This window comes from Podarcis raffonei, chromosome 2 (assembly GCF_027172205.1).
Source record: "Podarcis raffonei isolate rPodRaf1 chromosome 2, rPodRaf1.pri, whole genome shotgun sequence".
NCBI classification, from domain to species: Eukaryota; Metazoa; Chordata; class Lepidosauria; order Squamata; family Lacertidae; genus Podarcis; species Podarcis raffonei.
In genome coordinates, this window is record NC_070603.1 from 64,591,540 (window position 1) to 64,607,475 (window position 15,936).

Genomic DNA, 15,936 nt, shown 5'->3' on the forward strand with positions numbered 1-15,936 from the left:
TCCACACTCTTAGGCCTCAAAGACTAAACACACAAAACTGGACCTGATGGTGGACTGGACACCTCATTTGGACTTGCTGCAACCATGAAGTCAGCATAGACATAAGCTTCTTTATCCCCAAAGTGCCATGCCATAAAAGCTAGCCACAGCAAGCACCTGTGGGCTCCAACATCCTACAGCTCTGCCAGATGACTACTTGAGGAGACAATAGAGGCAATAAATAACACCTTCTTCCCTGTCCTTGCCACCACACTAATGAGATCAATAGGATCTAGTACATAATAACTACACAATGAGATCTCCACCGTCTGTGCTGCAGCTGTTATCTGACTTGCTCCTTTCCCCAAATTTCACCTAAAAACCAGTGTTGGAAAGGTTCCTCTGAAACAATCATGAAAATTATCCTCTTCTTTTTGCCGTTCCGTATCAAGTCCAGGGCACTGATATGATCACCAGCACTGCCACCTAGTAACTCCCCCAGGGTTTGCAAGAATCCATTGGATTCCAGAAGTCTCTGGGGTGGATCATCTTTATTGGGCCCTCCACCCCTGCAGGGGAGTAGCAGCCACCAATCTGTATTATACCAGACAATGGTTTGACCAAGACAACCTTAAAAAGGTAAAGGTAAAGGGACCCCTGACAGTTAAGTCCAGTCGCAAACAACTCATCTCGCTTTACAGGCCAAGGGAGCTGGCGTTTGTCCACAGACAGCTTTTCAGGGTCATGTGGCCAGCATGACTAAGCTGCTTCTGGCGCAATGGAACACTGACACCAGAGCAGCACAAGGAAATGTAATTTGCCTCCCCCCACCCCGGAGCAGTACCTATTAATCTACTTGCACTTTTGGCATGGTTTTGAACTGCTAGGTTGGCAGGAGCTGGGACTGAGCAACGGGAGCTCACCCCGTCACGGGGATTCAAACCGCCAACCTTTTGATCAGCAAGCCCAAGGCCAGCTGCTTTCAGTGACCAAGAGATCCTTAACCCCCCTCAAATTCAGAGCCCCGCTTCCTGCCCTAGCGCAAAGAGCACTAGCAAAATAAAGAACATTCTCTGCAGTATGTGTTAGGTCAGTGACATATTGAGAGACATATTTCCATGGCAGCCATGCAGCCCTGAACTGGTCCTATCAAGGCAGCCCTTGCATCTAGCTGTAATCCTGGTACCAGGATGAATATTTTTAAATAAATAAATAGTAATGATCAAAGTACAATTATGGATTCCCTACAGATAATAGCAACAGCTGTTTATCAAACTACTTGAAATAACATCTCTGTTAAATAAAGCAAATTTACCAGTCCCCCCCCCCCGAATGTCTTGCAGGATTGGGTTCAGTGTTCATCATACTCAGATTAGACCCACAGAAAATAATAGACATTACAAACTTAGGTCCAGTAATGTCAATGGGTCTGCTCTGAGTAGAACTAAAGTGGAGAATAACGTGCAGACAGTTGACTATTCTAGACCCTTATAAACACATAATGCATCAATGTAACCTTTCCATTCTGAGAAGAATTTATAGGTAAATGTGGTCTGTGCAGTGATTTCCCTTCCCTTGTAATTCCTTTGTTAACACTGATGTCTGAGAATTTTTCCATTTTTTTTAATATAGTGCTTACGGGCTCTAAGAGACAGCAATGACTTTTTAGCTGCACACAACAGTGGCACTCCTTTAGAAGTCTGGTTTGTTTACTGACAAAAGGTGTTATGTCTGAACTCTGGAATCCACATAAATGTGGAAGAGTGAGATGAATTAGTCTCAGGCTGCATACACACAACATTTCGTTCTAGAATCAATGGCGTGAGTACTTGTTATTATTTTTGCATAGTCCACACACAACTGAGATCTGCTGCATATTGTTTGCCCCTGAAAAGTGCTTCTTGAGAAAATAAATTCCAAAAATAAAAGCTTGTTGCAGGTTGATTCTGCATTACCCTGCAATTTGTCCTGGCAATGGAGGAGGGGGTCTCTCCACACCTGCCCAATGGGGCTGTGGGTGGGCACATACCAAGCTTGCAATTATCACTTCTTTTTCATTTACCCGGGGCATGTGCAAGCATGGATAATGTAATCAAGGGGTGGGTTTTCAAGTAATCACACTGAACCTTGTGGACAGCAAGATCTTGGAATCAATCTAGATTGAAAGCACTGTGTTAAGGATGAATATGAATGATTCCAGATTGAGAAAAGCGATATTTTTGTTCAACAAACCGGTTAGTATGTACATAGCCTCAGTCTCGCCCTTCATTTGTGCCACTGTCTGCTGCTGAAAAATATGAATCCTACTGATTTTAAAATCCATATTGGCACAATATCTTTATTAGGCCAACTCAAATGTCTCAAAATAGTGTGCAAGCTTTCCGATTCTCATAAATCTGGCGTGATGAAGCTAGCACACCATTTTGTGACTTTTGGGTTGACCTAATGAAAATATTGGCCTGGAAAGTTTCTTATGGGCCAGCATGGGTTTTTACTTTTTTGACTGATTTTGAAGGTGACTGTGATAGATGGAGCAGAACGAAAGGGGCTGGTGCAGTTTATTTCCAGATATAGCCTTATGAGATTGGAGAGGAGGTGGTGGGTGGAAAAAGGAGCCATACTTTACTTTCTTGGCCAACATGATTCATAATGAGTTTGTCGTTTTCTTCTATTGGGGTTTGTTTTGTATGTGAATATGCACTATTTCCAAATCCCTCCATTTTTAGAATCCCGAGAGGCCGAGAGACTTTTGTGACCTTAATTCTACTTGACAGTCCTTAAAAGAAGGCTTTGCTTCTACAAGATGGAGAAGCATTGTGTTTCCCTTCGATACCTCGCTACTCCACGAATAAATTCTTTGCTTGGAAACCCACTCAGCATTTGTTCCAATAACAACAACAATAAAAAATGTGTGAGCGTTCTGGGGTATAAGAGGCAGCACTTTAATATCTGTTTTCACATATCTGATTTCCACATCCAAATTTAAACTTCTGGCAAAATGCGATAAACTGTGGAGAGGAAAACAGGCTCCTGAGCGGAGAATTTGTATCTACCCTGTCAAGCAACAGACCATCAAATGTGATGTCCAGCTTTAGGGAGCTTTACTGTGAAGGGGATTGGCCAGCCCCAAATTTGAATTCAGGGAATATGATCCTGAACCTCTCCATTTAGAATGTTTGATCTTTGAAAATGAATTTTAATATATTCCAAGATGGAACCAGCTTCCTCTTGTGTCTGTCATATGCCTCTCCTTTTTCTGCTTGGAGGCACTAAATGAACTGTGTTGGTTTTTAACAGAACTAGAGGCTTTCTCTCTCCTCAAACCCACTAGGACATTAATAAGAAAAATGATGGGAGGCCTGGCTTGTGTGGGAGGCAGCAGCAGGAATTCCCCCTTAAAATGCTGCTCTCACCCTGCTGAATGGCCCTGAGTTACATATATTCATACTCCCATTGATTTTCCTTTTTTTCTGGGGGGTGGGTGGACATTGCCGCGATTGCACAGCTTCCTTTGAAATGTGTACTGCTAATGAAAACAAACATGGAAGGGAGTTCGTCTTGGGAGTCATCTATTGGTGTATCTTGGGCTGCCGCCGCCGGCTTGCATCTGAAGACAATGTGCAATGATTGATGGCACTGCAAGAGCTGCTGTACCATGCATGCACTGCTTCTCATTTCGGCAAACCCTTTCTAACTATTTCTCCTTTTCCTTAGAAGAAAAGAAGGCTGAAACACCTCAGCTTTCTGAAGGCCGTTCTACAAATTTAGCCTTTTCCTTTTTCTTTTTTTTTTTAAAAAGATCTCTGTGGAATGGGATATGAGAGTGAATCTGTCAGTCAAGATTTCTTATGGTTTATTTTGTACTGATGCAACAGAGACACATTTGTTTGCTGTCAACGCAACATATTTACATGATGCAATGCGTTAGCTAAGTAAGTGGCTTACACAGTGCAAGATATCACATGAATAATTGTCTATATATAATACATTTTGTTCTGAAGAGCACATCCTCTCCTTTTTCTCTCTCTCCCTATCTTTCTTTCAGTCATCTCCCTCTTGAAGACTACTGTGTGGTGGTTTCGGAAGAGGAGATGTCTAGCATATTGGAACTTAGTCATTAGGCTCTCTAATTATCTGAAAGTTTGGCAATTTTAAGATTGTGATTTGGTCAACAAAATTCTGTGTAGTTTGGCATATATTGCCTTTAGCTGCTTTTGCTAGCAGACTGCCAATGGCGAATAATTTGCCAGTGAAGTATCTTATTTATTGCTGGTATTTTCTGGTGGGATACTTATTAAACTTATAAGAATACAGGGCAATTTATTTAACAATATATATATATATATACTGCTCAATTGTAGATGGAATGTCTAAGCAGTTAAAAGAGACAGAGTTAAAAACAGGAATTTAAAAATTCAAAAGAATAATTAAAATCTTCAATAAACTAAAACCAGATGAAAAACACATGTTCACTTCTACTATTTATTTAGCAAAATTTAATGAGGCCTAGTTAAGACAGATATGTCTGCTTTAGGACAGAGGGTTGATATTAATGATCACTGGATTAGGCCCCATGGCCTATGATTCCATGAATGCAAACTATTTGATTCCATTCAGCTCTGTAGCTTTCTCATTTTCTAATATGTAAACAGTCACGTCTTCGGCAATGAGAGTCAATGCCTGTCACTTTACATGTCAGAAAATAGTGACCTGTGAATTTTCAGTAATTTGTTTTATCTCAGCCTACGTAAAATCTGTGTACATTCATGTGCTTTGTACCTGTCAGTTATCAATTTTAGAGATAATCATGGATATTTTATGGAGAGGCATCACAGATATTTTATGGACAGAAGGAAGCATGAGAGTTAATAAGCCATTGAAATGTGCTCAGCCATGAGACACTTTACTATGTACTTTTTCCAGTATTCCCCCCCCCAGCAAGTTAATAATAATAATAATAATAATAATAATAATAATAATAATAATAATTTTATTATTTATATCCCACATCTGGCTGTTTTCCCCAGGCACTCTGGGCAGCTTTCAATAAAATATTAAAAATACAACAAAACACCAGACATTAAAAACTTCCCTAAACAGGACTCCCCACCCCCTGCAGTGGTGGGTTACTTATTTGTACAAATGTAGCCTCACATTTAATTGGCTCAGAAAACATAATCAAACATTATCTCTTCAGCTAGGCATCTTGCCTTTTTTGTAGCCTCTCACCCTGTGATTCCCCCCCCCCCTTATGCATAGGTTATCAATTATTTCACCAGGTTTTCTAATGCTGATTTATCCAGATTCTTTGGGGCATTTTTGAATCACAGCCAGTATTTGAAATTCAAAATCCCCTCGCCCCCCCTCTGTGTGTGTGTGTGTGTGTGTGAGAGAGAGAGAGAGAGAGGGTGAGAGGGTAATTGGGTGGAAGAAAAGGAATGACTTAGATTGTAGTCCTGAACATCCTTGCTTGCAAGTAAGTTCCACAGAAAGCAATGGAACTCATTTCCAAGCAAGTGCGTTTGGAATTCTGTTAGAAGCTTTGAAAAGATGATCCCATTAAACACAACACTCAAGGTGACAAATGGAAATAACTTTCCCATTGCCACAGTGCCAGTGAAAGTACAAAGGACAGTAAGAGGAGGACGTCAGCTTGTAAAGACAACTAATCAGAATAACAACGCATTAAAAGTAAGGGGGGAGGGGACGATGACGATGATTTAGGGAACTTTTCCTCGCAGCACAATCCTTTGGGAAACAACCATAGATCAGTGGTAACATCTGTCTTGCATCCAGAAGGTTCCAAGTTGAACCTCCAGCATCTCCCCGTAGGGCTTGGAGTCAGCCCGGTCTGAATTCCTGGAGAGCTGTTGCTAGCCTGTGCAGATAATATTGAGCCTAGAGAGGCCAACCGGTCGGTCTTGATATAAGGTGCCCTCCCTGTGGAATGCCCTCCCTTAAGATGTCAAGGAGATAAAGAATTACACAACTTTTAGAAGACATCTGAAGGCAGCCCTGTATTGGGAGGTTTTTAATGCTTTATTTTTTAATTATACTTTTAAACATGCTGTAAGCCACCCAGAGTGGCTGGGGAAACCCAGCCAGATGGGTGGGGTATTATTATTATTTATTAATTGATTGATTAGGGCAGATTCCTATGTTGCTAACCATGCTTATGCAGAAGTAAGGCCCATTGCCTAACAAGTGCAGTTATGGCTGTAGCTTTAGTACCAGATGAACAGGCTAGAAAACTGGTCTTCACTGGTCCTTTAAAGCACCTAGATTTGGAGAAATGAAACAGTTCCATTCCGACATATAGGAATCCTAATTCGAAATTAACATTTATTCATATTCTGATCTCTCTGATTCTCAAATCACTTGGCGGCAGGTAAAAAATAATGATCCTTCCGTTGTATTAGCCCACACCTTGCAGTTCACTTTTATAAGGAGGCTGTGTATTTGCTCTGAAATGTCTGTGTATACTAGCATGGTATGGATGGACAGAAAGGTGGCAGAAAGGTAAAGAACTTTCTACTGCTTTTATTCCATTAGTGGACATTGACAAACACCCACATTCTGATGCTGGGAATGTTAATCTTTCTTGACCAAATCTCACGAGGATACGGGGTTATCCTATAAAGCTATCTGCCGAAGCCTTTTGCAGGGACTTGTGGCTGCTGCAGTGCTCTGCCTCTTCCAAATGCTTTCATTACAGAGTTGAGTCATTTTGTGGAGAGAGCAACAAATCCTCCTGCCTCCAGTACTACCTGCTCAGATTGAATAGATGTCTGCAAATGAATGTGAAAGCTACTTTCCTCTTATCCTTTGACTCTTCCGACAATGCAGGCTGTTGAGGGGTTTGTCATGGGCATTGGACTAACAAAGGGACAACCAAAGACAATTCTGAACCTTTACCTTATGACTCTTAATCCCGAAGGAGATGCTTGAGATTGCAAAAGACTAATACGGCTACTATTGCCAACCATGGAAAATACTCAGTCCACAACATAAATGCTTTTCCAGGTTTCTTTTGATGCCATGTGGATGACTGCATAGTACCAGACTTAACATCTGTACATGTCTTTGTCTTGGAAGACAAATACGATTGGTAATAGTTTTTAAAGTTTTCAGTAAAGTTTGTAAAAAAGAAAAAAGAAAAGAAAAGAAAAAGACAATTATTATTTTTTTTAAAAAAAGGAGCATGGGATGTGGCCCGTTTGTCCAGAATTGTCTACTCCAACTGGCAGCAGATTTCTGAGGTTTTGGACAGAGAGCTTCCCCATAATTCTATAAACTGGAAATGTCAGGGGTGGAGCCTGAGACCTTCTATATGCAAAACATGTGCTTTGCTACAGAGCTAAGACCCTCTTTTTTCTGACCACCATCATCTGCCCCGAGTCATTCAAGATTAAGAACAGGTTGATGACCCCAGTGCTCTAGTACAGGGGTCTGCAACCTTTTCCAGCTGTGGGCTGGTCCACCGTCCCTTGGACCATGTGGTGGGCCAGACTATATTTTTTTTGGGGGGGAATGAACAAATTCCTGTGCCCCACAAATAACCCAGATATGCATTTTAAACAAAAGCACACATTCTACTCATGTAAAAACACCAGGCAGGCCCCACAAATAACCCAGAGATGCATTTTAAACAAAAGCACACATTCTACTCATGTAAAAACATGCTGATTCCTGTACCGTCCGTGGGCTGGATTGAGAAGGCGATTGGGCCACATCCGGCCCACGGGCCTTAGGTTGCCTAACCCTGCTCTAGTAGGAGCAAGTGTGGTGACCATTACGGAAATTTGGACAGCAGCTCAGTGCAGGGCTTGAAAGCGCTCCAGAGATATTGGGATGGTGGCTTTTGGGAGGAAATTATGGTAGCCTACATAGGCTTTTGGACTGATCTAACTGACTAGTTTTTATATCTTACAGGAACCTAAGACGGATTTTTAAAAAAAGACCAAATTGGCCACATTAGTTTTTTCTGTGCTGCATTGTGAGCAATTCAGCCAGGGACATGGTTAGGGTCAGACCCCAAATCTCTTCCTCTTTTAAAACTGATTTTTTAATATATGTACTGTGCTTACAGAGTGGTTCGGTGTGCTGCAAACTGTGGTGCTGAGGAGACCCCAGCCAATTCCTATCTTAAATTTGCCCAGAGGTACCCTATGCATTTATCCAAATATCTGCCATTACCCTGCTTCCCAGATCTATTAAGCACCTAGTAACACCCCTGTATTAAGCCAACTTGGGAGAAACCTGTTCCTATCAATCTTCTGCAAGACTTTATAGATTCCCGTATCATTTAAAAATTGTCAAAGGGATTCTCAGAAATCCTGTTGACTAATTGAGACAGAAGAAGCAAACAGAGAGAGAGATCAAGAGATCTTGTTAACTCAAGTGTGGAAGAGAAGTGTTAGTGTCATTCTATTATGTACTCTGTAGAAATTACATGTTTAAATTCCCCCCCTTTAATATTGTGATGAATATTTCAAATGTGAATTTTAAAAAAGATATAAAATAAAAGACAAACATGGGATTAAATTATGGACTGTACATAATAGAAGAGAAATCAATAATAATAATAATAATAATAATAATAATAATAATAATAATACTTATTAGGGGTTTAAGCTCTTTTAGGCAAAGTCTAGGCTAGAGCAGAAATATAATAATTTCCCCCTACCCCTTAGTGTGTACAAAGCATTCCTTTAAGCAACAACAATGGGGGCATGGTATTAGACACATGGTCCTGGAAACCTCTCTTGCTGTCTTACTTACAAATTCCACTGCAATGTTATCCAGCACTGCAGAGGTACAATGAAAAGACTGGCTATCTGGAATCTCGGCTGCATTTTTATGTCCCAAGGGCAAGAGTAATGCTTTTTCTTTTCTCTACTTTTTTTTAAAAAAGTTTATTTCTAGAGAGATTCCAAAAAAGCAGATTGCTATACTCTTGTATTAAACAGAAACGAAAATTAACATGTTAATATGGCAGCCTCTCATCCGTCAGAAGTGTGTTTGCAATGGAAATCAACAAGATGCAGGAAAATGATAGCTAAAGTAGTTAAGTGTATCCAACAGGTTCTTTGAACAGCCAGGAAGTTGCAGTTTACCAACCAATACTATTCTGGTAAGTGCAAACTCATCACTACAGGAAAGGCCTAATCTATGTATAAGAGGTTCTGTGAATCTGAGGGACTGCTTTTGGTGCAACGTAGCCTCAGATACTGCTTTCTCTTGGAAGTCCCAACCAACCAACCAACCAACCAACCAACCAACCAACCAACCTTCCTACTAACTTCAGGGAAAGTTGCTTCTAATTTATTTCAGCACAAAAGAGCTAAGAATCAAGCTTAGTCCTATTTAATGAACTTTAAAGATGCACCAGCACCCATCTTCCTCAATGCACAACCCAAATTATGTCTGTGATATGACCAGTCACTTTAAAACATGGATTGGGTATTCATTGCTTAGACAGATCATTTATGGACTTATTTTAGACAGTGACAATACAAATGAGACGGAATGAAAATATCACTTTTTAAAAATTACCGTATATATTTGTAAGCTCACATTTGTAAGCTCACATTGATCTTCGTCTCAGTACATTATGAGCACCTTGTACGGACAACCAGAATAAGTTATTGTATCTGTTCGGCAGGTAGGCATTTGGATGTATCACTCTCTGTATTAATTAGCAGCAAAGTTTTGCACTTTGCATTGAGGATACTATAAAAGTGAGCACTTGTAGAGTTCTGTCTATAACCCTACAATTCTATGATTTGTCAAACATAAATGCCATTTTCCATTCCCTTTTAGCCTCAGCCTAGCTGTATATTGAAACTGTTGCAGCCTGCAAAGGCTTGCTCAGATACAAGGATACTGATGTCCAAACTTCTTCCATGAAAGGCCCGTTTGAATCAAATTCTTTCAAAAATACTCTGAGCGTAACAGAGGCAAATATTATATTGGCAATATCATAATGTTTGCAATCACATACCAGATGCTATTTGTCCCTACAGATTTGGAAGGTTTTAATGGCTTACAGAAGGCCTTATGTTTCAACAGAAGCTTAGCTTTCATCTCTCATGTAATTGCTGTATATGCTTTCCCCTCCCTTTTTTATTTTCATATTGCAGACTATGTGTTGACGCAGTATGGGCTCTTACTTCAATCCTAAACTACTTGGGTTTGACAGGTCGGTGGGGAGAGGAGGCATACAATGCTATCTAATGCACTGCACATTTCTGTTCTATCATGGGTTATTGGATTACTAGGTTGTTGCATTTTTAACATCACATATCACTCTGCAGGTATAATTGGTTTTTATTAACTTTCCAAATAGCCCTTAATCCACTACACTAAAATCTCAAATGATTGGGTGGAAGGTACAAGAGACAGGAAGAAACTCTTTTCTACAGACACTGTTGCTTTTGGGAATATTTGCAGATGTCAGGTTAAGGTTGCTCCAAGTTCCTTAGACCCAGAAGGGTAGTTGTGGCAAATATCTAAAAAGGCCAGCGTAAAGCTGTGTAACATCAGCTGCAATCCTGCACCTTCTTACCTGGGAGTAAGCTCCATTGAACTCAGTAGGGCTGAGTTTGCGTTACAGGATTGTGCTGATACAGTCATTATGAAGTTTCTTTCCCACAACATGCCTGTGAGGTAGTTCAACATGGAATGGGCAAGACCTAAAATTCTCAAGGAATAGGAGTCTGAATGCATATGTTTCATATAAAACATGACTTACTCAAAGTGCATGCATTGTAAACTGGAACAAGATGGAAGCATAGGAATATTTAACTATACATATCCTCTGCTTTTGATTAGTCCTTGGAATGGAGGAACGATCTTTGTTTTCCATCTATTACAGGCCCTGCTATAACTTTAGGTGAAAAGCTTTCTTGTTTATTTTAGGAGGCTTTGCTGACATTCTAAACTGTTTAGGCACGTAATGTTCATTTCTCTTCTTAAATATTGTGCGCTCTCTCTCTCTCTCTCTCTCTCTCTCTCTCTCTCTCATTTGTTTTGCATTCCAGTGTAACCTCTTCACTGTCCTGCATAGAGATTAGCTTACCACACTCCACGAGGAGATCTACATTTAAGATATTTTCAATTCAGGGTGAAAGCATATGACACATTTCTGCTGAATTAAGGTTGCAATCCTGTACACAGATAGGCAGTATAAGTCCCACTGAAGTCTATGGCATGCAGGGTTGCATATGCTTTCATTCAGCCCTGCATGTGTATGCTTTGTAAATGCAGATTTCCTGTATTATATGACCTCTGGAAGGGCAAATATGTTTCGTACTGGAGGTCTTATTTATTTTATTTTGATTAATTGGAAGACAGAAAAGGCTTCCAACACTGACCTTCTTAGAACAAAGCCAATTAATTCTAACATCTAAGAGATTATAATAGTGCGTCTGTAGAAAGAAAGAAAGAAAGAAAGAAAGAAAGAAAGAAAGAAAGAAAGAAGCATTGCTTTGGCAATATGTCTATATATAAAATGTATCAATATCTATCTATCATTAATTCAGCTTCTTCTGTCAAAACAACATCTTTGCTCTACTAAAACACATGGAGGATGAAGTGGTTCAGTCATGCAACTCAAATGGAGTGTAATACTTCTGAATCCTGCAGGTTGTGAAACAAATATAGGTTTCCAAATATTCGCATATGACACCTCTCATTATCTCAGAAGATTGCATTGTTCATTCTCACACAGCAGGACAGATAACAATTATTTCCTCCCTGTGATTAGTAAGATATTTTGAGAGAAGTATGTGACAGTGCTGGCCAGGTCATTTTGGAGACAGACCCTCACAAATACTGCAATCCCAGACAATTACCTGGCAGTATGTCCCACTGAACTTAGTGAGGTTTACCTCTGAGTAGACATGCACAGGATTTCACTGACAATCTCGTCTTATGATGTGCAAAGTTAACAACAACAACAACAACCATACAAGAGAACTTTTGTGGAAAGTTTTTTTCAAAGCTGAATTTCATAGCAGCGTATATATATATATTGCTACTAAATCTGTTGGGTATGGTCAGAATAATTCACCTAGCACAAAGTGATTCTGAAAGTTTAATGATGATAGAGGCATAATCACAACATTGCTCTTCTCAACTTGCATCCTTCCCCCCCAAGTCGGAAAATGAAATATTTAGTTTCGTGGAGTACAAGTGCAACCCTCGCCATCACCACTAGTTGTCGCATTCCTACCAGTTTGAGCACCTGGCGTTTTCAGCACTGCGGTTACAGGCAGAGAATGCAGTGCTAATTACACCGAGTAACTCATAAAGCTGTCAGAAGTCCTTATACTCTGAATTAAACAATTAGAAACAGAAAATAACGAGAGAGAGAAAAGTATGTGGGGATATCCCAAAGGAGGACTTTCTTCTCTCAAGCAGGACTCAACGCACATGCCAGATCTTATCATTGCAATCTCAAATACCCATACACCCCTAGCTCAGTGGTTTAGAAAACAGCCTACCTGAAGAATACTATGGTCTCCCAAAGGTAGACTCCAAGTGCATTGAGGTTACACATTTTTTCAGATCGGATGAATTTGTAGTCCACACGTCAGAACAAGCGAATTGGCACTTAGAAACAAAAATAAATAAATAAATACCAGACTGGATAAAATGGTGGAAAATATCCTCTTTGTTAATTTTGTACACAATCCTTGCAGTTAGAGGTGGCGTGGGGAAGAGGAGGCAGTTGAACATAGACGGGCGAGGCGCTGGAATTTCAGGACCCTGGACAGCAAACCACCCCCCACGTTTCAGCACCTTGGAGAGAGAGGGGGGAAATGGACATTTAAACTCCAGCGCTGCTCTCGGTGTTAACAGCTTTGCTTGGATGACCAGATCCCTGCAAAGAAATCTTCCTTCTTTCCTTCCAGTAGGATCCCAGTGCGCGCACCGGGCTTCTGGACCATGCAGAATGCTACGAGAATATATTGGCCATGTGGGGGGAAACTGGGGGTGGGTGGGAGTAAGAAACCCAACGGATAATCTCCTCGGGCGCCCGGGGTGTCTTCCTCAGTTATATCCAAGGGAATTTGCAATCCTCCTTATGCAGTTGCTGCATTGTTCCGGAAACGTTGCTTTCCCGGTGGGTCGACGTTTCGCTGCTGTCGATTCCAGCTTCCCGGGATCTTTTCCCCACGAATAAGTTATTATTGCTGCAGGGAAGGTGTCCCATCGCTCGGGGCGAAAGTGGGGAAGGAAGCTAAGGGCAAGTTTCATGGGGCTGGGATTCCCATGGTGATCAGCGAGGAAGCCGAAGAGGAAAGTCTCTCAGTGATCTCTCGATCCAGTCCATTTTCCTCCTCGCCCCATCTTCACCTCCATAGAACTCGCCGGATCTTGAGACTTTCTTGCTGCATTAATTTACTAAACTAAAAAAAAAAAAATGGTGTGTGTGCGGGGGGGGGGGTTGGAGGAAATGTTTTTCTTAAAAAAAAAGAAAAAGAAAAACCCCAACAATAAGCCTGCCTCTGTAGAGTCCTCGCTCCGCCCACCAACTCGTCTCATTGGCTAGCGAGGTTGAAAAGCTACACTCTGTTGTGCTTGGATCAAACGCCTGTTCTTCGGCAGAGGAAGTTAACCTTTAAAGTGCTGGTGGCTTTTCCTCCCCCTTTTCCTCCTTTCAAAAGCACCGGCTTCTAAAAAGAAGTCTTCCAAATCTCTCTTTGACACGACACACTCCCAACAAATGTAACACAATCGCTGGGTGTCGATCCACGGAGCGATCTGCGCGCTTAAGAGCTTTTCTTTTGTTCTCCTCCTCCTCCCTTGACTTTTAAACAGAGTTGGAAATGAAACAGCAGAGAGAGGGAACCCACCAAAGCGAGACAGGTAAGGAAAACTTGTCAGTTTCAGATCACAGAATGAATAGGGCTAAACTTCACCATCTTTTGCTTATAACTAAAGGAAAGCATGCCGATTCCTCCAAATCTAGAAAGAAAGATTCGACTTCTGTATTTTTTTTAAAAAAATTAAAGCCTGAGATTAATAAGAGCTTGAAATTCTGTCTTTAGGGGCTTCTCTGCTTCCTCCCCCCATGCAATTTGATTGATCCTTCTATTTTTAAAATTATTATTAAAATGTGCTCCATGGAACAGACCTTTCTACCTGGCTTTCACCTTGCCTCTATTATTCCCATTCAGTCTGTGGCAAAAAGTAACTTGCTGATATTCAGTTAGGCTTGCTGTCAAGCAGGCGATTCATACACACACACCCTGGCATTATTTTTTTAAATAGACCATCTTTGCCTATCTTTGCTCATTCTCCTGGTTTATGCCTGTCTCTGCAGGACAGCACTGGAAATTTATCTACAATATAGCGCTTCCTAAATGTTTAAGAAGGCATTTGCACATTTAACTGATACACAGTATTGGTTGTGAAACTGCATTCACTCTTTCAGATTTCCCCAGACCCTTGAGTGGCATGAACGTCAGCCTGTACTAGCTCTGATGTTCAAAGAATGATGCCCACTTACTTTGATGTGACATCACTAGGTTGCTTGCCCAGTCACAAGTAATTTGCTATTCTTCAATACAGCAAGGGTTGTGCATGTAACTTCCATGTGATCCATTAATGACTAAACTGAGAGGGTCCAAGGGAGCCCTAGGCAGTAGGCAATATGTTTTCACAGTTGGATGTCAACTCACTGACAATAAGGTTGGCAGAACTCTATAACCAAAGAGAAATAATTAAATCAGTGGGACTTAATAGGTAATATTAAGTGCTTTCCTGTTGATTTCCTATATACCAAAGAGACTTCAGTATGCAGTTCAATCCTACGCATATTTGCACACAGAAGTAAGTCCCACTGAGTTTGATGGGGAGTTCTCCTATAGGAAGCATATTTTAAATGCCAATGTGTTCTACACTTCAGCAGTGTCTTTAATATTTACAGGCATGCTCCAGCTGAAGTTATGTCCTGTTGAGTCCCTTGGATTTCAGTGGGAGAGATTAAAGTGTTTAACTCTCCTATTTCAAATCACAAGGAGCTGAAGTGCTTAACTTTGTTGGGATTGTGCAGAACTCGCCCCGTCCCCCGTAGAGCTTTTTATATTGAATATTATTGCATTTCTTGCAAGCTGCTTAAATCATAGGTAGGTTGTAAATGTTTGTGTAAATAAGTGAATGTCTAAAGGGAAAGGGGCCTATTGAAAGAGTTATCCTATTCTTTTTTAAACAACAACAACAACATATTTTTATTAAAGATTTCTTGGTTTACAGAAGTATGTGCAATGTCTCTTTTTTCAAGTTACATTTTCTACAGATCAGTTTCATTTGTTGAGATGTTAGTGTTACATTAGGAAGAAAAGGGGGAAAGAGGTGTTAAAAATATTTGATCCTGCCCACACTGACAGCACTTTTGATCAAAGGATCTCAAAGGCATATACTCCTCTGCTTTCCCTGGGCCTCTTTACACTTTGCATGACAATTATGCTTGCCCTGGGAATGCAAGTATTCCTCCCAGCAAAGAGGTGAAATGTGTCTAATATATATGTGCTGTTAATAGATGTGCATTTGCATCTTTGTGCCTGGGACTCCCATGTGCATGTGTAATCATTTACACTTGCAGTCCTTGAATGATGTAAGGATGTGTGTCTGTGTTTGTTGAAAATATAAGTGCCATGTGAGGTGTGTGTGTGTGTGGGGGGAGTCCTAGGAAGTGCTACACTTCAGAGGCTGTGTGCGTAAGACCATTGTTTTAGTATGTCTCTTGGCCAGATCATTTCCTAATCATTGTGGGTCAGCTACTGACAGCAAACAGCTGATCTCCCTAACAGAGGAAGAGCATTTAGCAATTTTGCCTAGACCATTAAGGTGAATTTGAGCAGGATTCCTGGATCCATTAACCATCTCCTGTCCAACTTCCAAAGCTCCAAATATTCCCTTTCCTCCTGAAACTGAAGAAAGATGGTA

General features: G+C 40.7%; 1 protein-coding gene and 1 long non-coding RNA gene across 5 annotated transcripts in view; one reads left to right on the plus strand and one right to left on the minus strand.

Moving 5' to 3' along the window:
• Nucleotides 1-13,399, minus strand: part of GLRA1 (glycine receptor alpha 1) — an 87,594-nt gene extending 74,195 nt beyond the window's left edge. Inside the window, exon 1 of the mRNA XM_053377062.1 lies at nucleotides 12,486-13,399. Within this exon, the coding sequence (XP_053233037.1) occupies nucleotides 12,486-12,541 (56 nt within the window). The 5' untranslated portion in view covers nucleotides 12,542-13,399. The remainder of the gene's footprint in view (nucleotides 1-12,485) is intronic.
• Nucleotides 13,400-13,593: 194 nt separating this feature from the next.
• LOC128407988 (uncharacterized) overlaps nucleotides 13,594-15,936 on the plus strand; it is a 173,063-nt gene continuing 170,720 nt past the window's right edge. For all 4 annotated transcript variants that reach the window (XR_008328946.1, XR_008328945.1, XR_008328947.1 and 1 more), the window contains exon 1: nucleotides 13,594-13,854. This is a non-coding gene — a long non-coding RNA (uncharacterized LOC128407988). The remainder of the gene's footprint in view (nucleotides 13,855-15,936) is intronic.